Here is a 26,695-nt window from a genome sequence, read left to right as displayed (position 1 = left end):
TTCTTCCAAGTAGTAAACGCCTGTGCCATTAATTGCTTAAGAGCTCACTTGACTATTAAAGAGGGTGCTTCTGAAACGGCGAGGGGAGCACATATGTCCCTTGAAGTATCCAAGTCTAACAGAGGAGAGGTAAGGCTCTCAGATAGGTTTCACTCTTCATTTTGAAAGCAGATGGGCTGTTTTGAAGCGCACACAGTCAGCACAACAAAGGCACGTGTTGCATTATCCATCCCCTTTTTATTGACCATGTTTTCCACAAAATTCAAAGTACCTTTTTTTTAAAAATTACAATTAGCGCCTGATGCACATTATTCCCTTTGAGGAAAAAAAGGGGCCTTTTTAGCTTCCTCCAGTTGGCATTGCCATGTAAGTCGTATGCCACTCACTGCACCTGATAACTTTCCAGTACCTCACAGACAAAGCTTCAGATGGACACTGGACCATAACGCTGACCTTGCTCTCTTCGGAAAGCAAGTTACATCTAAACTGCAACATCAAAAATAGTAATATATTTATATTTTTTGGGGGTGTGTGGTTAAGCGCCGTGCGGGGTGGTCGCTTAAATGCGCACTCCCGCTTCCAGTATCTCTTATTTTTATAATGTATTGTTATGAATAGTGGAACAAATATATTGATTTTCACTCACGGAATCCAGAGACGTCTTTATGGCAGGGCAAAAGGGACACATAATCCAGGCCCCCACCCTGGGAGGGCCCCCACATTAAAAAACAGTCAGTGCACATTTTCTTTACAAAACTAAAATATCACATCTGGATGTTTTATGGTGTGCTGCTGAGGCGCCAAACCGGCTGCCAGGCTGTTACTGACAAGTACATTCTGCTCTAATCAATTAATCCTATCATGTTTTTTGTGCTCACTGTAGTACACACAGCTTGTACATTCACTCCAGTGCAACTCCTGTAGTATTTTCAGCCTTCTGCGTGGAACAAATAGATTCTGTATCAAACTGAAAGTTGATATCGATACATTTGAGTGCCATGATTTCTCAGAAGATAGCTCAGTTTGTTAAGCACTTATTACAAACATGTGTTTTCATATGCCAGATCACAGTACCGCATTCCAGCAAGGCAGACTCAGCCTTTCCTATGCCTTAGGTGGATAAACTTGCAGGTATGCATACCTATGTGATGGTAACACTTAGGCCCTGATTCACAGAACGTTTTCCAATTGGGTTTTGCCTTTATAAAACGCTTCTGTGAATTGGTGAAGGTAAAATAAGGATTGTTAAAACTGACCACCACCACTCAATGAGGTACAGTAATTGTTAGTAGGAAGAAGTGCCTAGGTATTCAGCTTCGGGACACTGGAACTAAAGTGTTGAGGCTCACACCCGGCGTGCCAGTGGACGATGCATTGCTCCTGGACAAATCATTTTATGTCACTGTATAGCACTGTGGGGTCTTCTGTGAAAAGGCCTGCCTGCTCACTTACAGGTGGCGTTGTTTAGCCTATTGCCTGACCTTTATTTTCATGTAGGCCGTTTGATTGGAAGGGGTTCTAGAGAGAAGAGAGCCAACCAAATGTCACTGGCCTCTTGTGAGCATATTCGCAGGTCTCCTCATTTGGCAAAAACACTGTCTGCTCTCTTATACAGTTTCAAAGGCACATCTGCACATCATAAATAACAGTCCACGATTATGTGTGTTGGGTGTATATTAAAGCTTTAGAAAACAAACACAAATCCAAGGTGAAACCTTTTAAGCTCACAGCACTTAATATTATGGCATGTGTATACTTGCCTTTATGGTAGTGAAAAATAAGCTAGAAAATTGTCATTTTGCATGAAATGTTTCTATAAAGTTATGTTTTCAAATGTTGACATATTGGGTTATTGTGTCATTTGTGTATTTTGCAAGTTAGATCTTAAAATAATAGAGAATTATTTTAGTTTATGAAAGTGAAACATTCACACATATTTGCACCTTGCTCTCTGATAAGAACAAGGACACCATGTTGTTAAATGCAGAAATCAAAGAATGGGCTCAAATCTCACCTTCACCTCTTAGCCAACATATGTGATCCTGAGCAACTCATGTAATCATGCTATGTCGAAATGATCAAAATGTGCCAGTCTGTACATTTTCTAACATTGTCAGCCCTTTAGATAAATTTAGTTCTGAAGATATGCTGTTCAAAAAATGGGCACTCGTGGTTTAACTGGCTACAGTATTAGTTTGCATATAATAATAGTGAACATTCACATATCACATACCACAAAGTAATTTGTTTCTTTGCTGACGAACAGCAAAACCACTTGAAAACCATAGCCTCTAATTTATATTCACAATCTATGCAATCTGTGTACATGCTTGAGCACTTTTACATTTAGTGAGACTGCTAATCTGAGTCTTCCCTCTATGCTCGGTGTTAGGCAAAGTTTGTATACAGTACCCTCTGGGAACACTACAAACAACTATGATTACAGGTATAGGCAACCCAACCTTTGGTATAAGCTTGTACTACACAGTGTTGGTAGCGTGTTGAGCAGCCAGGCTTATCTCAAGAGGGGAAATGTGAGCTGTAGTGGAGTTACACAAAAATTCAGTTACAGGTATTCAAATAAACTCTTACACTCAAAGTTTCTTGCATAAACAATTATTAATTTATTTATCAGTCAGTTATAAAGCCTTTGTCAATAGCTAGCAATAGAATAGTAACACACACATATACTTTAGTACTGTACACTCTGAGTTTCTGGATCAGACAAGGCCCTTTTGAGTGGCCCACAGACACAACCTACACCCACAGGTGACTTCTGTAACAAGGGTGCTGGGGACATTAATACCTTATTGTTGGCATGCAGAATACTCTTTAAAAAGTAAGTAAAAGACAAAAGTTATTAGAACACAAGAAATACAAATAGTCATACGCTGGGCAAATACTTTCAGATAGCTCTGAGAAGAGTTATCCAATTCAATAGGTTAAGCCAAAGTCAATAGGCCAAAGTCCATGTATAGGATGCAGCACTTCAGGTAAGTAAACGGAAAAGTCTTTGCACAAAGTCTTAGGAGTCTTTGAGAACAAGAAGAATCAAATGTAGGGCCACAAGCTGATTAGACTTGTGAGTTGCAGAAGTTATAAGCACTTCTGCAGTAAGAGGTAAGTTCTCTTAGGCTAGTTTTTACAGCACCTTAATAAAGAAGAAAAAGATGCAGCTGAAGACTTCTGTTCCTGTACAGCTCTGCAGATTTCACTGTTCCTGGGCCTCAGTCGTGGGGACAAGAGGGAGGACATCTGGGGGTCAGGCTTGGTCAGTCCTGCTTCGTGGGAGTCCGGAGGATCTTCCAAAAGCTTTAGGCCAGCTTACAAGCAAGGCAGACAATCTGGTGCCCTTCACCCAAGCTCTACGTTTTCCTGCAGCAACTCTGGGGAAAGTCAACGAGCTCTGAGATGGGTGTCCAGGTGGCTTACTTGGGAGATGATTGGTTCTGCCCACTCAAATGGAGAAGTCGTCCTTTGCAGGGCTTCTCTGTCGATGCAAACTTGGTGATTCAGACCTACAGCAGGCAAACCAATGCTCCAGGAGTTGCAGCAGCCGTCCTCTTCAAGCTCTTCTTTGGTTCCTTCGTCCAGTGGTCAACTCTGCCTTCCAAGCCTACCAAGCCAAGAGACTCACCTTTTATTCAGTTCTATCCCATTCATTCCAGCCTAGCCGCCACACACCCAGCAGGGTGGCTGTCCTTGCCGGATAGTCAGCCAGCAATCACTACAGAGTGCATTTGGGTCTTTTAGGAGACTAAGTACAGGGAGTTTCGGGCACCTCCCACACTTCCTGCCTACTCCAGACACTCTGGAGCCAGAGGCGGGTTCCACTCCTGAAGCCCACCAAAGGTGAATGAACAAAGAGACCAAACCTGGTTTGGCGTGCAGAGAAAAACTCGAGAAGGACCTTTCCAAAAAGAAATGGTGAAAAAAGAAGACCGGGAACCTTTTTAGCAAAGGAGCCATCTTGAAAAACATGGCTCCCATGATTTATCGTAACCGGAGCTGTGAACAGTTTGCGGTCGGGGTAAATCATGGTAGTTCATTGTAAAACCACTGCCATCAGCCATTCTGAGAGGAAAGGGTAACATGTGACTGTTACATGAGTAGCTAGACATAGGCGATACTAAGTAACCCCTCCAGCACTCTAGTGTACCAATTTTTGAGAATTCTCCCTAACACTCGCCCCCCCGCCCAGACTTAGGGACAGGAGGATTTAATCCACCCCTGGATGAATTTCCTTACTCCAGTCGGTCATACTTCCTGGAGAGACCATCAGCATTTTGGTGATTACACCCTGACCTGTGTTCATTTGTATATTTAAACCCCTGTAGGCTGATTGACCATCTTAACAATTTAGGATTCTCCCTCTTCATCTGCATTAACCATCTGAAGGGTTGGTGGTTGGTTTGAATCACAAAAGTAGATCCATACAAGTATAGTCTAAACTTTTTCAAAGACCACATAATGGCAAAACATTCTCTTTCTATGGTTGCCCACCTTGTTTCAGGTTCCTTCAGCTTTCTGCTGGTGAAGTGGATTTGGTGTTCCCTGCCTTTCTCATCCAGCGGACTCAGAACTGCACCTATACCTATATTGGAAGCATCTGTCTGTATAATACAGGATTGGCTGTAGTCGGGAGCTCTTAAGACTGGAGCTTGACAAAGGTCTTTCTTAAGTCCTTCAAATGCCTTGGTGCACTCCTCATTCCACCAGACCTTGGAATGTGAGGAAATCACATTTAAGGGAGAAGCTATGGTCTCATAGTTCTCTATGAAGTTCCTATAATAACCAGTGAGGCCTTGGAAGGCTCTCACTTGGGTTTGAGTAGTAGGGGTGGCCCAGTTTCGTACAGCTTGTACTTTGCTAGGCAATGGCCTTATTTCACCTCCTCCTACCTCATGTCCAAGATAGACCACTTTACTCTGACCAATTTGACACTTACTTGCCTTTATGGTTAGATTGGCCTGCAATACGTATCTTAACTGGTCAATATTCTCTTTCTAAGTAGGGCTGATCAATGCAGTGCCATGCAGAAGTCCCCCATCCCATTCACAACATGATTTAGCATCCTTTGGAATGCAGAGGTGCATTTTGTAATCCAAACGTCATAACCTTAAACTGACGCCTGCTGGGGTCAAAAATGCAGTTTTCTCCTTCATGGTCTGTATGAGCTATTTGCCAATAGCCTGGTGTTAGGTCAAATATACTGAGGTACTTGGCTGAACCAAGCTTGTCCACCAGTTCATCTGTCCCAGGTAAAGGATGGGCATCAGTCTTCGTGACTGCATTAAGGGCTCTATAGTCCACACAGAATCTCAACTCTTTGGATTCTGCCTTTGGTACTAGCAAAACTAGACTAGACCAAGGACTTGTAAATTGCTCTATTACCCCGAGATCAAGCATCTTGTTGACCTCTTCCTTTATGTGGGTTCTTGCATGGTCTGACATTCTGTAACCTCTGCTTTTAAACAGTAACCAGTGAGAATCTCATGCTGGCCCCAAGGGGGAAAGCCTGGAGATAGTGAAAACAGAGGGGCAAACTGATTTAACAGGGCTTTGCACTACTCCTGTTGTTCCAGGGTCAGATCAGAAGAGATATTATCCCCTTCTATCTTTCCATCTAAAGGTTGTCCCCTGAGGAGGTCAGGTAGAGGCTCACTCTCCTCCTCCTCCTGATCAGAGGTTAGACACAAAGCTCACAGGTCTGGTCTAGAGACATAGGTCTTTAGTTGATTGGTGTGAAAGACACTGGGGGCCTCCTTAGGATTACCTAAGTCCACCAAATAATTGGCTTCTCAAAGTTTTCCCACAAACTTGAAGGGTCCAATCCATTTGTCCTGTAAGGCCCTCTGCCTTGTAGGTAGCATAACAAGAACTAGCTGGTCTTGAGTAAACTCAACCATGTTGGTCTTCTGATCATGCCAATGCTTCACCAGAGCCTGACCTGCTTTCAGGTTTTCTGAAGCTTCTGTCATCATTTGTGTCATTCTCCTTCGGAGACCTAACACATAGTTAGTGACTCTCACTGGCTTGTACGAAGGAGCACTCTCCAACCCGTCTTTGATTAGGGCCAATGGACCTCTAACTGGATGACCATAGAGAAGCTGAAAGGGACCAAATCCAACGCCTTCTTGAGGGACTATTCTATAAGCAAAGGGGTTCTTCTAAAGCACCTATTATGCTCTTCATAGTTCTATTAAACCTCTCTACCAATCCATTTGTCTGGGGATGATAGACAGTTGAGAACTTGTAGGTCACTCCACAGTTTTTCCACATGGCCTGCATGTAGTGGGACATAAAATTGGATCCCCTGTCAGAGATAACCTCCTTAGGAAAACCTACTCTGGCAAAAATACCAAGTAGGGCCTTAGCAACTGCCTGAGCAGTAACAGTCCTCATAGGTATAGCTTCAGGATACCTGGTAGCATGGTCTACCACAACCAATATAAATCGGTTGCCTGAAGATGTAGGAGGGTCTAAGGGACCAACAATGTCGATTCTTACTCTCTCAAAAGGAACTCCCACCACTGGGAGGGGCACCAAGGGTGCCACATTCTTGACTCGACTCTTGCCAGATGTCTGACAAGTGTGACAGCTCCTACAGAATCTATTTACATCAGACCCCAACTTAGGCCAGTAGAAATATAGAGACATCCTTTTCTTGGTCTTCTTATAACTTAAGTGACCAGCTAAAGGAATCTCCTGGGCTAACAGTAGGAACTGAGGTCTCACCTCCTGGGGCACCAGTCTCCTGTAGTCCCCTGGGGTAGACTCAGTAGGTTCACTGTAGAGAAGGCCATCCACCCAGTATAATCTGTGCTTCCCTGGCTCTTGCCCTTCCAGGTGGGTAGCTGCATGTTGGCAAAGTCCTTCAAGAGTAGGACAATCTCTTTGACCTCTGCTGAAGTCTGCCAGACAGGGGCCACCTTCTGCCAGTAAACACTGCGGCTCAGAATGGTCTTTAGGATCCAGATCTACAACAGGGGGTCAGGTCCTCTTCCAGCTTGGAATCTTCAGCAGCTGATTCAACCTTTCCTGGATGTTCCTCACACTCTGCCTCAGCTGGTGGAGCAGTCACAGGTGTGACTTTGGACAGTCCTCTCGGGGATGTCCTTGTGGGTAGCACAGGTGTGCTTTCTGACTTTTTCTTTGAGATCTTGGGTTTCCCCTTTGCCTCAGTCTTCTTAGAAGTAGCGGTTAGTGTCATACATAGGTATTCCCTATGGAAAAGGTGGAAAATACATCAGTAATACTAGTACTCACCTCCCCAACATGGCGGGTTAATTGCACTGTACTTACTATTGCACCTTCATTGGTCTAGTCAATTTCAATATGGCCGCTTCTAACTTCTCCTATATGTACTACCCTTCTAACCCAGGATGGCGCGTTACTTCAAACTTAACTCTGTGAAACTCTTGGACCTACGGGTGAAGTAAGTGCTCTCTCTTTTCTTTTTTCCAATATTTATACTTTCATATCTCCCTGCTCTATAACTCGAGCTGCTTAACGGCTTCGCCGTGGCTTGCTCAGCACTTCCCCTTCGCTCTGTTTATTTGGATTACTGCACCGGAGCAATTCTAAAGAACCTTTCAATCTCCGCTTTCGGCAAGATAGCCGCAGCGCCGTGTGTTTATTGACATGCAGCTCCCGGCAAGAAGCAGTGTCTCTCTTAATCACGGCCAACTCGGAACTATAATTGCAATTCCTTGTCAGGAGAAATGAGGAAAACGAATTTAAACCTTTAACGCTGTGTGACTTCCAACACTGCGTTTAAAAGGAAATTTCTTTCTGAAAACTTCAGTTAGCAGTTGCTTCCTTCTTCATAAACTCGCATTAGCATTTCTGCTGCTACTGTTAGTCTGCAGGACAACCATATTCCTTTTACACACAAGTCTGGACAACACTCTCTCGTGCATCACAGCTTCCCAAGACTTCCTACTTTGCGCAACACGTGCACTAATTATCTATTCAAAGCGAAGGAGTTTATACTACCGGTAAGTCCAAAGACAGCATACCTGGTTGTGTCTTGTTGCTATTCTCTCTTGAATACCCCTTGATCTTTTATAGCACGATTACTAAGAAGGTTTCTCTTTCCCTTTATGTACCTGGATCCAGAATACTGCAACATACTGCATAAACTCTGCATCACGTGCAAAGTTAGGGAACTCCACTTCAGGACCTCCAGCCTGACTCTACATTTGGGTTTTCTTCCACAGGAGGGTTTCCCCAGCTTTACCTAGGACCTTGTCTCACCACATCGGGGTCACAGATGGAGCCGGGAAAGCTCCCCACTATTCTTCTTTACCCATTTCCCTCATCTATAGGTAAGGGTTCAGTGAACCTCTTTAAAATTTACAATTCAAATATTGCATTTTTTGAAAATATACCCTGAAGAGTCATAACAGTTAGTAATTCCTGTGGGCTAGGTGTTATAGATTCATCTGTAACATCCTGTGGAGAGACATCTAAGATACTCTCCCTGGCCCTCCTGGTCTGCTCCAGTTTCCTTTTGCTGGGAGGCCTGGGGGTGCTTGATACAACTCAAAGAGTTTTTAAGTCATTCCCCAACAGGACTGTCCCAGACACCTCACCCTTTTTGAGGGTCCTAAACCTCTTAAGGTACCGGGAAGGAGTTTTCCGAAATCTAGCTATCAAAGGTAGCTTCACATTTTCATACTCCAATCTTTCAAGTTCCCCCACCTTCATCACAGCATCAGTTGCAACCTGGGGTAGCCTAGACAAAAGCCAATAACTGATTCCCTGTGAAACCCTGAATCCCATAGTTATATAGAAAGGCAGCCAACCAATCCAAAATATCAAGTCTCACCTCATACATACTCACAGCTTATTTAGGCATGCAAGGCCTCTTAGGACTGGAAGACCTAGAAGACTCTGGGAGAGAACCATTTTCAAGAGACATCTTCTTCATTTCAAGTTCATGATTCAATTCCATTTCTCTGAGCCTGAGTTCTTGATTTCTGCTTTCAGTTTGCATTTTGATCCTTTTAAATTATAACTCAAGTTTCATCCTTTCAAGAGAGACACATTCTGGACTCAGTACTGGACCTGGTAGGGCCCCTGTGGTTATAGCTTGAGGACCTAATGCAAGTATAGGTGCAGTGGGGCTCACATCCTGAGACTCCTCTAACTCTTCTAACTCATCAATAATATTAAAGATTGACTCTGAATCATTATCAACAATATCCACATTTGCTGGGTGGTGGGGGGAGGGGGTAGGGGTTATAGCTCTACCTCCCAGTCTATGATGATTCAACAATTTCTCAATCAATTCATTTTGCCTTTAAGAGAGAGAGACCTAACTTTACACATATCTTTCAGTTGATCTACTGTTCGAATGATCAGGGCTTCTTGTTCGATGCTATCCATATCTGGCCTTATAAACCAATTGCTTTTCTAGTGGTGCTTAGTCCTGTGAAGGGTTTTTGAACAAAAGTAAGAGCAGCACTCTCAATGTAACAACTATACTTTATCCTCACCGCTTGCTACCAGTGTTAGGCTGAAATGCATGCAGTACCCCCTGGGACCACCACATACAATTAGGACTACAGGTGAAAGCAAAACCAACCTTTGGTATAAGGTACTACACAGTTTTGTGGTAGCGAGCTGAGCAGCCAGGCTTATCTCAAGAGGGAATGTGATCAGTACAAGAAGTTACACAGAGGTTTTACAATCATAGTGGTCCAAATAGACACTTACTCTCAAGGTTTCTTGGTAAAACACCTATACATTTATTACACAATCATTTAGAAAACATTCACTAGAAGGAGGCAACTTAATATCATATACCAATACACTTCAATACAAAACTCTAAGATTTTGAGACAGTTTGAGCTCCCTTGAAATAGGAGCCAAATGTCAGTTCAGTTACTCAGAAGTGAGCAAAAAGGCACAAGTAGTTAGAATAGATCACATATACTTGTTAAACAGTGCAAATAGTTTCAGTTCATCAGAAGAGATCAATTCAAGTCAATAGGCCTAGGTCAAAGTCAATGGGCTAGTGTTCTGGATAGGAAAGGGCAGTTCTGGTATCAAACAGTAAAGTCTTTGCAAAAGTTCTCAGAAGTAGTTTAGGTGAAAAAGAATCATTTGTTGGGTCAATAGCTGATTAGGCTTGCAAGTTGGGAAAGTTTCATAAACTCTCACCGCGAGAGTGGCGTCCTCTCAATCGGCACAGTACCTTAGTATGAAGAAACAAATGCAGCTGAAGTTGTTGGTTCCTAGCCATTCCTGCAGATCTCACTGTTCCTAAACCTCAGTCGTGGGGACAAGAGGAGGACATCGGGGGACTCCTGCACTGCATGGGATCATCCGAAAGCATAAACAAAATGGAGTTACTTCAGTTCGAGTAGCTGTTCTTCAAGCACACAAGCTGGTGTCCTTCCCCCTGGTTAATCCTAACCAGCTTTGAGAATGGTATCCAGGTGGCTTACGAGTTGATTGGTCCCACCAAATCAAAGGAAGAAGTCGTCTTTGAAGGGGCTTCTCTGGTGAGATGAACTTGGCAATTTGGACCTGCAGCAGGGCTTCACCTAGCAAACCAATGGTCCATGAGTTGCAGCAGCCGTCCACTTCCAGCTCGTCCTCGGTTCTTTCGTTCCAGTGGTAGACTCTGCCTTCCAGTCCAGGAGACTCACCTTTTAAACAGTTATCTCTGATTCATTCCAGCCTAGCTGCCACTCACACAGCAGGGTGGCTGTCCTTGCCAGACAGTCAGCCAGCCAATCATGTCAGAGTACATTTGGGTCTCCTGGGAGACTAAGCACAGGGAGTTTCGGGCACCTCCCTCACTTCCTGCCCACACCAGACACTCACAGAGGCGGTCTTCAATCCTGAAGCCCGCCAAAGGCATGGAAACTAAGGGACCAAACCTGGTTTGGCGCGCAGAGACAAACACTAGAAGGACCTTTCCAAAAAGAAATGGCAAAAAAAGAAGACTGGGACCCGTTTAAACAAAGAGACTTAAGGCCCATCTTGAAAAACATGGCTCCTGTTATTTTTAGCTACCGGTGTTCGCGGTCGGGAAAAATCATGGTAGTTTGTTCTAAAACCACTGCCACCAGCCATTTCAAATAAACGGGTAGCATGTGACTGCTACATGAGTTTCTAGACACAGGGAATACTAGCTAACCCCTCCAGCACTCTATAGGAAGATAGTGGGCCTCATTACGAGGCTGGTGGTAGTCGTGCCCTTATTAAGGGCACGGCTGCCACCAGTAATGAAATTTTACCGGGTCCATGGAATGGGCAATTACTGGTCATGTCAACCTTGGCGGACCCGCTAATTGCCCATTCCATGGACCCGGTAAAAGTTAATCCCCATTCCTATTTGAGCCCCATAGGGCTCAATGGGAATGAGGAGGGAGCTAACAACGGGCCCGTTATTGAGGGAGCTAATAACGGGCCCGTTGTTAGCTCCCTGGTTCCCTCGCGGGACGTGAAAAGAACATCTGGTCTGACCAGTTGTCCTTTCCGGGTCCCGTGAGGGAACCTCGTAATAGGGCGGAGTGGGTTTAACGGCACCGGCACCATTACCGGTGCCGTTAAACCCATTCTGCCCGCCTCGTAATGAGGCCCAGTGTGTGCTGGGTCTAGGAATTTAAAAAGACTAGTAAAGTCAATTTAAACTTACATTCTCTGGGAAACAGTAGTTTACCCCAGGGAAGGTACTTAAACCCTAGGAAAGTCTAAAAAGACATCTCTGTGTCACTGCACTGAGTGTGCTGTGTAACACACCTGAGAAGATACCTATGGAGGTATCTTGAAATTCCATAATCAAAGAACACAATACTAAAACAGACAACAAAATACATGAAAGAGTGGGAAAAAAGGCTGACACTCTTTCCAGGTAAAAGAATCAAGTCCTCAAAATCCAGCTAAGTTGCTGGGGGTCTCTAAGTTGAAGGGAATTAGCACTTTTATGAGAATTCTCCCTAACAACAGGACATTCAAGAGAAGTGGAGATTAGAGACATGGTAATGAAAACAACACCAGCTTTTATCACATTTTGAGTCAGGGACTCCTCGAAGTGCCGAGGCCAGTAAAGATAATTAATATTGTTCATCACTGTAGATTGAAAGATGGGAAAGATAGAAAAAAAATGTGAGGAAAGGAAGATAGAAGAAGCAAAGCTAGTGCAAAATACATTATCAAAACTGACGATAGAAGGGGCCTTACTAACAAACACGGGAGAAAACAATGCTGTGCAGGAAGCACAGCAAATGAAGCTGGTGCCCAATAGAAATTTAGCAGGGAGGGGGAATATAACTATTATCCCCAGGGATGAGGATTTGCACCTAGAGGTACATGGTTTGGATTTCAAGCTCAGCCAGGAAGAGGGATTAACAGAGTGCCACCACGATTTGAAGGACAGCCTCAACAGTGTTGGACATGTGGCAAGATGGGGCACATTTTGCGTCAATGCAGAGGCAGGGGAGCAATACAACAGAACTGGCAACAGAATAAAGAACAGGCAAACACAAGAAATGGCCAGCATATCCCCCACCATACAGTTCAGAGCCACCAGCATATTATGCCCAAGATCACATGCAGTATCAGGCACAAGTGCCACAAATGCAATAAACACAGCAGGGAAGGGAATTCAACTCCAAATTCAGCAAGCACCAATGCAGACACAGCAGGCACCGATATAAACACCACTGCAGACACAGGCACTTGCACAGCGAAACGTGATGACATCATGGACAGCAAACGTATTGCCACAGGCAAGAATAGGGGGTGCGACAGGTGGCGGAGGGAACCCTTTTACAGGCACAGGACTGAAGAGGTACCTGCAATAGGATCGCCGATAGAGAGACTTCATGTGTCACATCCTATCTGTTACACCAGACCAAGAGGAGGAACCACGTGTTGGAGTGACCATAGGTGACAAACATTTTTCCTTCCTAGTAGATACGGGAGCTAGACGGTCTTGTGTCAGGGAGGGAAAGTTTCCAATAGCTGGTATATCCATGGACATACATGGTTTTTCTGGGGCGATGACAAAGGTTCCTTTTACAGACAATTTACCCATAACAATTGGAGAACACAACTTAGCTATGCCATTGCTATATTCCAACCATACAGCAGTGAATATATCAGGGGGAAACTTTATGAGTAAATGAAACATGTACTATCATTTACTAACCAAGGTAAAATGTGTTCCAGTCCAGGGATTCATTATGTGAATGTGCAAGAGATTTTAATGAGATTTTATGGTCAGAAAGAACAGAGAGGCGTGCCACTCAACCCGGAGGTTTTCCTTTATAGAGTACACATACTGCTAGCATGGCTCCCAAGAATCTAGGACAAAATATTGAGGTTACCAACAGAGTTTATATTTTGCCCAGAGGAACCCACAGACGTGGCGCAAGGGTAAATAATTGTGCTTGAGCTAGAAGCAGCCATAGTAAGGGAAGACATAGTAATCCTACATGGGATAGATGACGAAGGAGTGAATTGGCACACAGTGATAGTTCTTGGCGAGGCACACAAGCTGACTGGCAATACAGATGAAAAGATGTTTACAGATGACACTCCGACGACAAAGTAATGTTTAATATTTGTCTCACATATCAGCTGCAAATTGAGAACAGGAATATTTCACAGAGAATGACATTAGTGAAGAAGGACAAACAAGGGGGGGTCCTGGGAGTGTCTCTCAACTGGCCTATATCCCAGATTCGAGTCTCAACCAGTCTTTAGCTCACCATCCTTTCACAGAAGAAAAATGTCTACTACATATCAGTCTTTGTCCTGCCCAAGGGCAGTCCAGCATCGAAATGCCAGGCAATTCTCTTCTGAACAAGAGTCCCAACAGCAACCCCAGGCACATGTTTCCGCCTGGTTGGGCCTTGTCAGTGAGGTGGAGCTGTGCCTCTCTAAGAAGAGTGAGAAAGGGTTCCACATCTGGATTACCCTAGTAATTTAGGGTGAAAACCCAAAGCTACTTAATATGCACAAACAAGGAGGGGTCCTGGGAGTATCTCTCTACCAGCCTACATACCGGGTTAGAGTCTCAACCAGAGTCTTTAGCTCATCATCCTTTCACCAAAGAGAAATTTCCACTACATATCAGTCTTTGTCCTGCCCAAGGGCAGTCCAGCACTGAAATGCCAGGCAATTCTCTTCTGAACAAAGTACCAACAGCAACCACAGACACGCGTCCCCACTACCTACAACTTGGAAACAATATCATTATTGCTATATTTAATAGTATGAAGATTACTCAGAAACGGACTGCGCCAAATTAGTAGTTGAAAAAACAGTTGTTGGTTTTATTTAAACGATTGCCCTTGCTTATGACACGTGTTTCGGCTTTAGAACCAGCCTTTCTCAAATTAGGGCATTGTTGTCACTATTTTGTTATCAAATTCACAAAACCATAGTTACAAAAACATTGTTTGGATTCCACATTTTGGTAATCGGATCGTTTCAAAATAAAACAGAAATGAGTTTTAGATATCATGTCACAGAGAAAAGGGGTGAGGGAAGGGGGCGGATTCAAGGGTTCAGTAAAAAGAAAATTAATTTCAATTATATTCATTGACAACATAACATTAAACATAGACCAATGTGTACCACATATTAGAAAAACGGTTTTTGAAATGCACAGAGGTTAGATAGAGAAGAAACAATAAACATAAATGTAGAAGAAATAAAATAAAATAATAAAGAGACAATAAGGAATAAACAGAGTTAGTTTTAGGGTATTGGAATATGGGTTTTATTTGTGTCAACCCATTAATTCACTAATCTCAAAACATATGGCTCAAATGTGCTTACCTTAATAGATTCCTGTTCCCTATTGGGGAGATTGAGGTGAGTTTTAAACAGTCGATGGGTTCGATCCCTTCAAAATTAAATTATACTCTTTATTATCTCACAAATGGTTCACTGTTTCAGTACATTCTAAATCTATATTCTAATGCACCTGTTTGCTAATAAGCCTAATATCGTAATTGTTAGCAATTGTAGTACAAATTGTATATTTAGTGGGTCAATATGTTTTCGTATTGGCGCTGCTGGGGCTAATGGCCGGTGAACTTAAATTCTACTTGTTTACTAGATAATTAGTGCTTTCGCTCAGTCCTCATTTTATTAATGTAAATGCAAAATAAATTCGGTGCGCCAATACGTGAGCACTTAAAAAGGTACGTTCTCTATAGTTCATTGGCGATCCCTTACCTTCGTTCTATAGTAAATGCATTCAATCGTGTGCTGCCGTTTCCTTGGAACGCCGGACGCCATTGAATCTGTTAAATAATTTTTTTGCTTGTGGCGTCAAGGTTGCCGACTCACCAGACTCCCTTGTTAGTGTCTACTATTATTGCACTACAGGCGTGCCATGATGTGTAGACTAATGCATGCCTGACCTTTGCTATGGGTTGTTCAGTGGACTGATCTCTATACAAGTCCTTTCTTTATTTTTGTTACTTTTTAGCCAGGTCCTAATACACTGTCCTTAACTTAGTTCATAATATGATGGCGTGAGTGATTAAGACATTTTTCTGCTTTTCATCAGTGTATTATAATGGAAATCATCCACTGTCATTAAATTAGGCCACAACTACTGAACACTAATATTTAAATTGCCCGCACCCATTGGTTAATATCAGCATAGCTAAGTCGATTAATTACCAATAGGTAACGAGTCACATATTTGGACTCACGCCATCATATTATGAACTAAGTTAAGGACAGTGTATTAGGACCTGGCTAAAAAGTAACAAAAATAAAGAAAGGACTTGTATAGAGATCAGTCCACTGAACGCATTTAATATAGAGCGAAGGTAAGGGATCGCCAATGAACTATAGAGAATGTACCTTTTTAAGTTCTCACGTATTGGCGCATCAGATTTATTTTGCATTTACATGAATAAAGTGAGGACTGAGCGACTCATTATCTAGTAAACAAGTAGAATTTAAGTTCACCGGTCATTAGCCCCAGCAGTGCCAATACGAAAACATATTGACCCACTAAATATACAATTTGTACTACAATTGCTAACAATTACGATATTAGGCTTATTAGCAAACGGGTGCATTAGAATATAGATTTAGAATGTACTGAAACAGTGAACTATTTGTGAGATAATAAAAAGAGTATAATTTAATTTTGAAGGGATCAAACCCATCAACTGTTTGAAACTCACCTCAATCTCCCCAATAGGGAACAGGAATCTATTAAGGTAACCACATTTGATCCATATGATTTGAGATTAGTGAATTAATGGGTTGACACAACTAAAACCCATATTCCAATTCCCTAAAACTAACTCTGTTCATATCTTTTTGTCTCTTTATTATTTTATTTTATTTCTTCTACATTTATGTTTATTGTTTCTTCTCTATCTAACCTCTGTGAATTTCAAAAACCGTTTTTTCTAATATGTGGTACACATTGGTCTATGTTTAATGTTATGTTGTCAATGAATATAATTGAAAATAATTTTCTTTTTACTGAACCCTTGAATCCACCCCCTTCCCCCACCCCTTTTCTCTGTGACATGATATCTAAAACTCATTTCTGTTTTATTTTGAAACGATCCGATTAGAAAAATGTGGAATCCAAACAATGTTTTTGTAACTATGGTTTTGTGAATTTGATAACAAAATAGTGACAACAATGCCCTGATTTGAGAAAGGCTGGTTCTAAAGCCGAAACACGTGTCATAAGCAAGGGCAATTGTTTAAATAAAACCAACAACTGGTTTTTCAACTACTAATTTGGCGCAGTCTCGTTTCTGAGTAATCTTCATAATGTTTACCAATTCAAGTGGTTTTGAGTGGCTTTTTAAACCACAACTCAGTGAGACGCGACACATCAGAAAGTACAAAGGAAAAGAATATTTTTATCTCTCATCTTTTCATTCCTATTTTTCTGTTGCATAATCCTGTCGCCTTCAACAATACCAACCAAGCCACAACCTCAATTTGCTATATTTAATAGCATCTGCACAGGTCACCACAGAATGTGTCTCTTTTCAACTTTCTTTAAAATGGCAGCCACAAGACACATCTGCCTTCCAAACAAAGCCAATGTTTTAACATTTTATTTAATTTTCGATGTTTATTTATTGCAATCCTAGTTGTTTTGTGTCTCAAAAGAGTACTATAACCCTCTAGGGGTTACAGGGCTACATCAGATGGTTAGACTGGGGAACAGTCCTCAAATCATAGCATTTATTACAAGAAGGGCTTGTGCCTTTGGACTGCAAAGGGTTGTCATCACTAGGACTATTGGGCTGGGTACATTTGGAGAGTGCATCTTACCGTGTGTGAAGATGATGCTCCTTGCAGAAGAGGGTCTTCATTTATTTTCTGAATTTCATGTGAGTGGAAGAAATTGCCTAGATGGCCTAGATGCTTGTTTTCTGCTTCTTTTGTTTTGAATTTTCACTGCACTGTTCTTGCCAGTTCTTGACATCTGGTGATATCTTAACAGCCAAGTAAAACCTTTATTTATGATGCAGCTGGCTGCTTGTAGGGATTCATGTGTGTAGAGGTTGCTGGCACAGTTTGATGATTGTGGCCGTTATGTGGTATGATGTGTAGAAACCTTTCATATGGATGGCATTGGCGTACAGGATGCTTCTCATAGGTGCTATGGCGGTGGGTAGGCTGGTGGGCAGAGCATTTCCTCCTTCAAGGTAATATTGAACCAGTGCCTGCATGGTGAATCTGAAGCTGGTGTCTGGTAGGAAAGGCTTGATTTTCTACAGGAGAGGTAGCTGGTACCATGTTCTCTGAGTTGTGGCTGGTGAGAAGGGCTCCCATGGGCTCAATATAGACATTGAAGATCAGAGGGTCAAAAATAGGATCCCTGTGGGACTCCACAGGTGACAGGTAGAGGTGGTGAAATGGAGGTATCCTGTGTGATAAAATGATCTTCTTGACACTTTAGGAGGTGAATTCTATGATGCTTACATGCAATGTGAAGTCTTGATTGTCAACTACATTGAAGGCTGTGAAGAGATCAAAGAGTACCAGCCAGCAGGGATGTCTATGCAGGAGCGTGATGTGCATTTACTTTCACTCGAATGGTGGTAGTCTCTCTGTTTAATCTGGTTCTGAAGTCTGATTGATCGTCTGTACAAAGTCACTGCCATTGATTTGGATATTTGAGGTGGGTTGGCTGTGGCCCTTTCACAGATCCTGTCTTAGAAAAGGCAGTGTGTGGTGTGGCATTAGTTGCTGAGGTCCCCAGGTTCAGCATTGGCTTCTTGGCCATGTTGAGGCGTTGTCCAGTTTTGAGGGAGCTCTGAAGATTGCCCTGGGTGAGGGATGTATTGATGATTGCAATGATAGGGTGGATGACTTCCATGGGGAGTATTTTGAGGATGGGTGCTGGTAAAATGTACTCTGATCAAAATTTAGATTGTGTTTGCACTCTCGTATCTACCCTATATTAACTTTAGTATTGGAAGCCACCAGGTGTAATACATTTTTTAGGATTCCTCATGTATGTATTTAATGTATTCTGGAAATCTGACAACAAATACAAATTATGTAATTTGATCTCAGCCACCTGAAGAAGCCCCTTTGTGTCAAAAACTGAGCACCCTGAACCTTGCTCACCCACCACACGCAAACCATACTCACACCCACTCTGCTCCACAACTTGGAGGCTTCCATGTTGGTGTCCAGACTCTCTGAGCATAATCTTCTCATCCGCTAAGAGGGCCGTCAGCACCAAAAGGCCATGTAAATGGGGGGTGTTGCTCTTACAAATACTGGCTAACATAACATAATGCATGCTCAGTCAAATATAGACCTATCCATTTCCACACAGAAATAGCCTTTCCAAGAAAGGCCTTTTCCACCAAACACAATGACAGTAATATTTTATCCTCAAATAGGATAGTTTTAATTGCAGGCAAGTGGTCACAACACAGATTCAATAGCGCTCATGTTTCATGCACCTTTACAATGCAGTGTGTGTCACTCTGTGGGATTTACACCTTTAATACAGTATCATTTGTGAGTACAAGCTGGCAACTAATAGGGAGCCAGAATGTATTGTCCCAAACCTTGGGACAAAGAAGTAAGCCATGACCACAGATCACATTTCGAGAATTTTGTTTGAAGTTCCATACATAGTGGGCCAACTGAAACCATATGGGAACAAATTAAAATGTTAGGATGGTTCCTCCAAAACAAAGCAAAAGTATTAAACAGTTCCATAAGTTCCTTGCCAAGACTTCCTCCCCATTTTTACAAGTTTCAATTCCTTATCAGGGTTTAGAACTCCTGCAGGCTTCATCGAGGACTGATCAGGTGCAGGCTTTCTTAGGACTTGCTCCCCAAGACTTTCTAGCACGAATCTGGCCAGCACCTGGTTAATGAAAGGAGTCTCTATAGAGACATCCGGGTAGAGGTATTCTTTCAGGTCTGCTCTTTCCTGGGTTCTTCCTGTTTCCTCCCCTCTGACCTCTAGTGGCATGGTGTTCTCTCTCTAACCCTCACTCCTACCTCCTCCCGCCATCTGTTCCTGCCCTACCTTTGTCCGACCTTCCCTGCCAGCCCTTTTTCAAACTGGCTACCTATGGAGTTGTTATTGGTTGCCTCCTCATTCCCAGAATAGAACAGTGTTGGTGCTACAGACACCTGCTCCTTCCTTCTAGATTTTACTGCCACCTCCTTACCACAATGTATCTATCACCCTTGCTTCCTGGGTGGTAGAAAAGAAGTGTATAAAAGCTCACGGTTCCAGTTAGTGAGCAGCGCTTGCAGGCTCCGGAGGCTCGTGTTTGGTGATGGCTGCAGTCTGAAGAGTGGTGAACAAAGTGGTGAACAAAGTTCACCGGTCATTAGCCCCAGCAGCGCCAATACGAAAACATATTGACCCACTAAATATACAATTTGTACTACAATTGCTAACAATTACGATATTAGGCTTATTAGCAAACGGGTGCATTAGAATATAGATTTAGAATGTACTGAAACAGTGAACCATCTGTGAGATAATAAAAAGAGTATAATTTAATTTTGAAGGGATCGAACCCATCAACTGTTTGAAACTCACCTCAATCTCCCCAATAGGGAACAGGAATCTATTAAGGTAAGCACATTTGATCCATATGATTTGAGATTAGTGAATTAATGGGTTGACACAACTAAAACCCATATTCCAATTCCCTAAAACTAACTCTGTTCATATCTTTTTGTCTCTTAATTATTTTATTTTATTTCTTCTACATTTATGTTTATTGTTTCTTCTCTATCTAACCTCTGTGCATTTCAAAAACCGTTTTTTCTAATATGTGGTACACATTGGTCTATGTTTAATGTTATGTTGTTAATGAATATAATTGAAAATAGTTTTCTTTTTACTGAACCCTTGAATCCACCCCCTTCCCCCACCCCTTTTCTCTGTGACATGATATCTAAAACTCATTTCTGTTTTATTTTGAAACGATCCGATTAGAAAAATGTGGAATCCAAACAATGTTTTTGTAACTATGGTTTTGTGAATTTGATAACAAAATAGTGACAACAATGCCCTGATTTGAGAAAGGCTGGTTCTAAAGCCGAAACACGTGTCATAAGCAAGGGCAATTGTTTAAATAAAACCAACAACTGGTTTTTCAACTACTAATTTGGCGCAGTCTCGTTTCTGAGTAATTTTCATACTGTTTACCAATTCAAGTGGTTTTGAGTGGCTTTTTAAACCACAACTCAGTGAGACGCGACACATCAGAAAGTACAAAGGAAAAGAATATTTTTATCTCTCATCTTTTCATTCCTATTTTTCTGTTGCATAATCCTGTCGCCTTCAACAATACCAACCAAGCCACAACCTCAATTTGCTATATTTAATAGCATCTGCACAGGTCACCACAGAATGTGTCTCTTTTCAACTTTCTTTAAAATGGCAGCCACAAGACACATCTGCCTTCCAAACAAAGCCAATGTTTTAACATTTTATTTAATTTTCGATGTTTATTTATTGCAATCCTAGTTGTTTTGTGGCTCAAAAGAGTACTATAACCCTCTAGGGGTTACAGGGCTACATCAGATGGTTAGACTGGGGAACAGTCCTCAAATCATAGCATTTATTACAAGAAGGGCTTGTGCCTTTGGACTGCAAAGGGTTGCATCACTAGGACTATTGGGCTGGGTACATTTGGAGAGTGCATCTTACAGTGTGTGAAGATGATGCTCCTTGCAGAAGAGGGTCTTCATTTATTTTCTGAATTTCATGTGAGTGGAAGAAATTGCCTAGATGGCCTAGATGCTTGTTTTCTGCTTCTTTTGTTTTGAATTTTCACTGCACTGTTCTTGCCAGTTCTTGACATCTGGTGATATCTTAACAGCCAAGTAAAACCTTTATTTATGATGCAGCTGGCTGCTTGTAGGGATTCATGTGTGTAGAGGTTGCTGGCACAGTTTGATGATTGTGGCCGTTATGTGGTATGATGTGTAGAAACCTTTCATATGGATGGCATTGGCGTACAGGATGCTTCTCATAGGTGCTATGGCGGTGGGTAGGCTGGTGAGCAGAGCATTTCCTCCTTCAAGGTAATATTGAACCAGTGCCTGCATGGTGAATCTGAAGCTGGTGTCTGGTAGGAAAGGCTTGATTTTCTACAGGAGAGGTAGCTGGTACCATGTTCTCTGAGTTGTGGCTGGTGAGAAGGGCTCCCATGGGTTCAATATAGACATTGAAGATCAGAGGGTCAAAAATAGGATCCCTGTGGGACTCCACAGGTGACAGGTAGAGGTGGTGAAATGGAGGTATCCTGTGTGATAAAACGATCTTCTTGACACTTTAGGAGGTGAATTCTATGATGCTTACATGCAATGTGAAGTCTTGATTGTCAACTACATTGAAGGCTGTGAAGAGATCAAAGAGTACCAGCCAGCAGGGATGTCTATGCAGGGGCGTGATGTGCATTTACTTTCACTCGAATGGTGGTAGTCTCTCTGTTGAATCTGGTTCTGAAGTCTGATTGATCGTCGGTACAAAGTCACTGCCATTGATTTGGATATTTGAGGTGGGTTGGCTGTGGCCCTTTCACAGATCCTGTCTTAGAAAAGGCGGTGTGTGGTGTGGCATTAGTTGCTGAGGTCCCCAGGTTCAGCATTGGCTTCTTGGCCATGTTGAGGCGTTGTCCAGTTTTGAGGGAGCTCTGAAGATTGCCCTGGGTGAGGGATGTATTGATGATTGCAATGATAGGGTGGATGACTTCCATGGGGAGTATTTTGAGGATGGGTGCTGGTAAAATGTACTCTGATCAAAATTTAGATTGTGTTTGCACTCTCGTATCTACCCTAAATTAACTTTAGTATCGGAAGCCACCAGGTGTAATACATTTTTTAGGATTCCTCATGTATGTATTTAATGTATTCTGGAAATTTGACAACAAATACAAATTATGAATTTGAAGAAGCCCCTTTGTGTCAAAAACTGAGCACCCTGAACCTTGCTCACCCACCACACGCAAACCATACTCACACCCACTCTGCTCCCCAACTTGGAGGCTTCCATGTTGGTGTCCAGACTCTCTGAGCATAATCTTCTCATCCGCTAAGAGGGCCGTCAGCACCAAAAGGCCATGTAAATGGGGGGTGTTGCTCTTACAAATACTGGCTAACATAACATAATGCATGCTCAGTCAAATATAGACCTATCCATTTCCACACAGAAATAGCCTTTCCAAGAAAGGCCTTTTCCACCAAACACAATGACAGTAATATTTTATCCTCAAATAGGATAGTTTTAATTGCAGGCAAGTGGTCACAACACAGATTCAATAGCGCTCATGTTTCATGCATCTTTACAATGCAGTGTGTGTCACTCTGTGGGATTTACACCTTTAATACAGTATCATTTGTGAGTACAAGCTGGCAACTAAGAGGGAGCCAGAATGTATTGTCCCAAACCTTGGGACAAAGAAGTAAGCCATGACCACAGATCACATTTCGAGAATTAGATCACATTTCGAGAATTTTGTTTGAAGTTCCATACATAGTGGGCCAACTGAAACCATATGGGAACAAATTAAAATGTTAGGATGGTTCCTCCAAAACAAAGCAAAAGTATTAAACAGTTCCATAAGTTCCTTGCCAAGACTTCCTCCCCATTTTTACAAGTTTCAATTCCTTATCAGGGTTTAGAACTCCTGCAGGCTTCATCGAGGACTGATTGGGTGCAGGCTTTCTTAGGACTTGCTCCCCAAGACTTTCTAGCACGAATCTGGCCAGCACCTGGTTAATGAAAGGAGTCTCTATAGAGACATCCGGGTAGAGGTATTCTTTCAGGTCTGCTCTTTCCTGGGTTCTTCCTGTTTCCTCCCCTCTGACCTCTAGTGGCATGGTGTTCTCTCTCTAACCCTCACTCCTACCTCCTCCCGCCATCTGTTCCTGCCCTACCTTTGTCCGACCTTCCCTGCCAGCCCTTTTTCAAACTGGCTACCTATGGAGTTGTTATTGGTTGCCTCCTCATTCCCAGAATAGAACAGTGTTGGTGCTACAGACACCTGCTCCTTCCTTCTAGATTTTACTGCCACCTCCTTACCACAATGTATCTATCACCCTTGCTTCCTGGGTGGTAGAAAAGAAGTGTATAAAAGCTCACGGTTCCAGTTAGTGAGCAGCGCTTGCAGGCTCAGGAGGCTCGTGTTTGGTGATGGTTGCAGTCTGAAGAGTGGTGAACAAAGTGGTGGTTGGAGAGAAGGGGGAGATTGAAAACGTGACAGCGGAGGAGAGCTGGAGAAGGTAATAAATGGGAGCGGTGGTAATAGCTGAGAAGAAGGAGGTTGTTACAGTCAAGGTTTAGGATGAGGTAGTGGCAACTCAGGAAAAGGTGGCAAGAGTTAAGGTGCATGGGTAACAGGTGGAGCAGATAGGGAAAACTTGGTACTCGACCCACAAGCTTAAGGGAAGTGCTAATGATTCTGGGAGGCATGAGTATTTTGGTTCAGATAATGAACTTCAGAGTAATTAAAATTGCAGGTGCTTATTTATTTCTCCTGCCTTATTATGTTGGTTGGCAGACTGAGAGTCATCTAAAACCTCACTCTAACTTGCTGAGGTGTTCTGCCGAGTGGGGTGGCTACATGAGTACTCTGACATCACCCCTGTCTATCCACCAACCTCTTTAAAAGTGATATTTAGTCCAGAAAGAATGCAAGGAAAACCAAAAGAAAAAGAAACAAATTCAAAGACTGACAAGAAAAATAGGATGACGGAATATTTCCACTCACAAAAAAAAAAACATTAATGACTCAACCAATAGAAGTATATCAGAGCTTTAAGACTCACCAATTTAGAAAAAGTAAACACCAGTCATGGTACTGGCTAGAGTATTGAAAACATCGGATAATCATTTGTATGTAGGTTTAGTATGGCAGCATAAATAGCTAAAAGGGTGGTCAGGGCATGAAAACATTATCATGGCATTTGAGAACCCGGAATGCTTTTGCTCTTACCTTGTAGAGTGGTGCGTAATAAAGGCCAGGATCCCACATGATCAAACTTCCTGATTGATAAAATGATTCATTCATAAAATGTAATGTTGGGTCTGCAACCACCTGAAAGAGGGAAATAGAAGCATTACTGTATTGACTTACAGTGAAATGATGGCGATGTTCTCGTGTATTGTCCTCAATCAGTTAATACATTAATGTGAAGCCAGGAAGAGCAAAACCATTTGCAGAGGAATAACATTACTCGCAATGCGGTTTAATAGTGCAACACGTATCTCAATTTGCCACAAGACACGTAACATTGTGAATTATCTGCGAGAGCGCATTGATAGAAAAGAGAAATACGAACGTATGTATCTAAAAGTCTCGCGCATAGGGCAGGCGGTCGGGACACTTGCGCAAAAAGAGCAAACATTTCATGGCGGGAGAAAAAATAAACTTTGAAATGAATTGTCAGGAGAAAAGATGGCTGGAAAGCTCCTCTGCAATGAAAAGAAAACCATAAAGGAGCGAACAAAAAAGTAATCAGAGTAAAGGTCCCAAAAGGTGATTTGCAAAGAAAAATAATAAGGTCCCAAAAGGTCACAACGGCCCCAAAAAGTGATTTGCAAAGAAAACATATTATTTAAGAGTTCACATGTCAACTCCATTTTTGCCACAGGCTTCACTATGTAGTACTATGACAAAAAGCATTAATTTTACATTATTTTTACAAACCCTCTTAAAGTGAAAATGTGGTTTTGTCTGCTTCTCTGTTCATGTAAGAAATGTCAGTCCACTCGAGTCCTTTTTGATGCCATTATTGCATGGAATTTTCAGTCTTTGACACACAATCCATTGCAACAATTCCTTCTTCATCTATTCTCGTGAACATACTGAGAGGCTAATTCATGGAATAATTGTGCGCCGAAATTTGTGGTGCAAGCTGGCGCAAGCGTGAAAAGCAAGCGCACGCGTGCAAATCACACACAAGCGATTCATGGAAGTCTGTGCGCGTGTTTTTCCAGGAAGCTGCGCCGAAACCGCTCGTGGTGCACATGGGCGCACACGTCACTGCAACATCCCAAACGCTGTGCATGACGTGCACAGCGAAAGCGCACATGTAGCGCACACACCAAAAAGGGGGCGGAACATGCGGAATGGGGAAAAATGCATGAAAATAAGGGCGTAACTGGGGAAGTACTGCTGGGAAATATATAGAACGCCCACACGCTCGCGAACAACACGTATTCATGGAATCGAATAGAGGAAACCTGCGCACACCAAAAGACACGAACAGGCATAAACACTTCCACCACACGAAAGCAGGTGCAAGCGTCCCCGCTCAGCATAAAAGTGCGTACAAAAAGAAACACATATATACAGCTACGATGAATGTCCCATTTCTCGCAGCAGTGATCTTATAGGTTTCCACCTCATATCATCCTAGACCTGGTCACTGAGTGGGAGGATGAACTCACATCACCCACCGTGTGCTCCCACGCACTGAGCCCCTTGGAAAAGGTGCTCAATGTCCTGCATTTTTTGCCCACCGGATCATTTCAGCAGACAACTGCCATAGTTGGGGGAGTCTCACAGGTCACGCAGTCACGCTGCCTACACCAGGTGTTGGCAATCATGACTGCGCGTCCCTCAGTCCGCAAGCCCGGAACACCTGCAGAAAGACAGGCCGTGGTCCAGGACTTTTACAGGGTGGCACACTTCCCCAAAGTGCTCGGTGCCATAGATTGCACCCATGTGGCCCTACGTCCACCTAGGGCCACTGAGAACATCTACCGCAACCGCAAGCACTGGCATTCCATCAACGTACAGGTTGTATGCGATGCCCATGGAATCATCACCTGTGTCTATGCAAACTATCATGGATCTACCCATGACAGTTTCATATACAGAATGTCCGCCCTGAGCCGGGACCTGGAATCTGGGAAGAATGGCGTCACATGGCTCATTGGTGAGTGCAAATGTCTGTGCATACGCATGCATGTCACACACAGACAAATACACAAACCCAACTAATGACAACTATTATCACCTCCCCAGGGGACAGTGCTACCCTCTGAGCACCCACATGATGACGCCAATACGGAACCCCACCATACCACCCAAGGTAAGCTACAACGCAGCCCATATTGCAACCAGGGGCATAGTGGAGCGCACATTCGGAGTGCTCAAGTCACGCTTCCGCTCCCTTGACCACTCGGGCAGGCAGCTACTATATGCACCCCCAGTAGTGTGCAGGA

General features: G+C 42.9%; 1 protein-coding gene across 2 annotated transcripts in view; it reads right to left on the bottom strand.

Annotated features, from left to right (window-relative positions):
- LOC138491341 (beta-galactoside alpha-2,6-sialyltransferase 1-like) overlaps positions 1-26,695 on the bottom strand; it is a 566,357-nt gene that overhangs the window by 147,953 nt on the left and 391,709 nt on the right. For both annotated transcript variants that reach the window (XM_069617822.1, XM_069617823.1), the window contains one exon: positions 24,459-24,560. In XM_069617822.1, the coding sequence (XP_069473923.1) occupies positions 24,459-24,560 (102 nt within the window). The remainder of the gene's footprint in view (positions 1-24,458; positions 24,561-26,695) is intronic.

Source organism: Ambystoma mexicanum, chromosome 10 (assembly GCF_040938575.1).
Source record: "Ambystoma mexicanum isolate Mex_15411 chromosome 10, UKY_AmexF1_1, whole genome shotgun sequence".
Lineage (NCBI taxonomy): Eukaryota > Metazoa > Chordata > Amphibia > Caudata > Ambystomatidae > Ambystoma > Ambystoma mexicanum.
The sequence above is the reverse complement of the archived record's forward strand: the minus strand, read 5'-3'. Positions and strand labels throughout refer to the sequence as shown.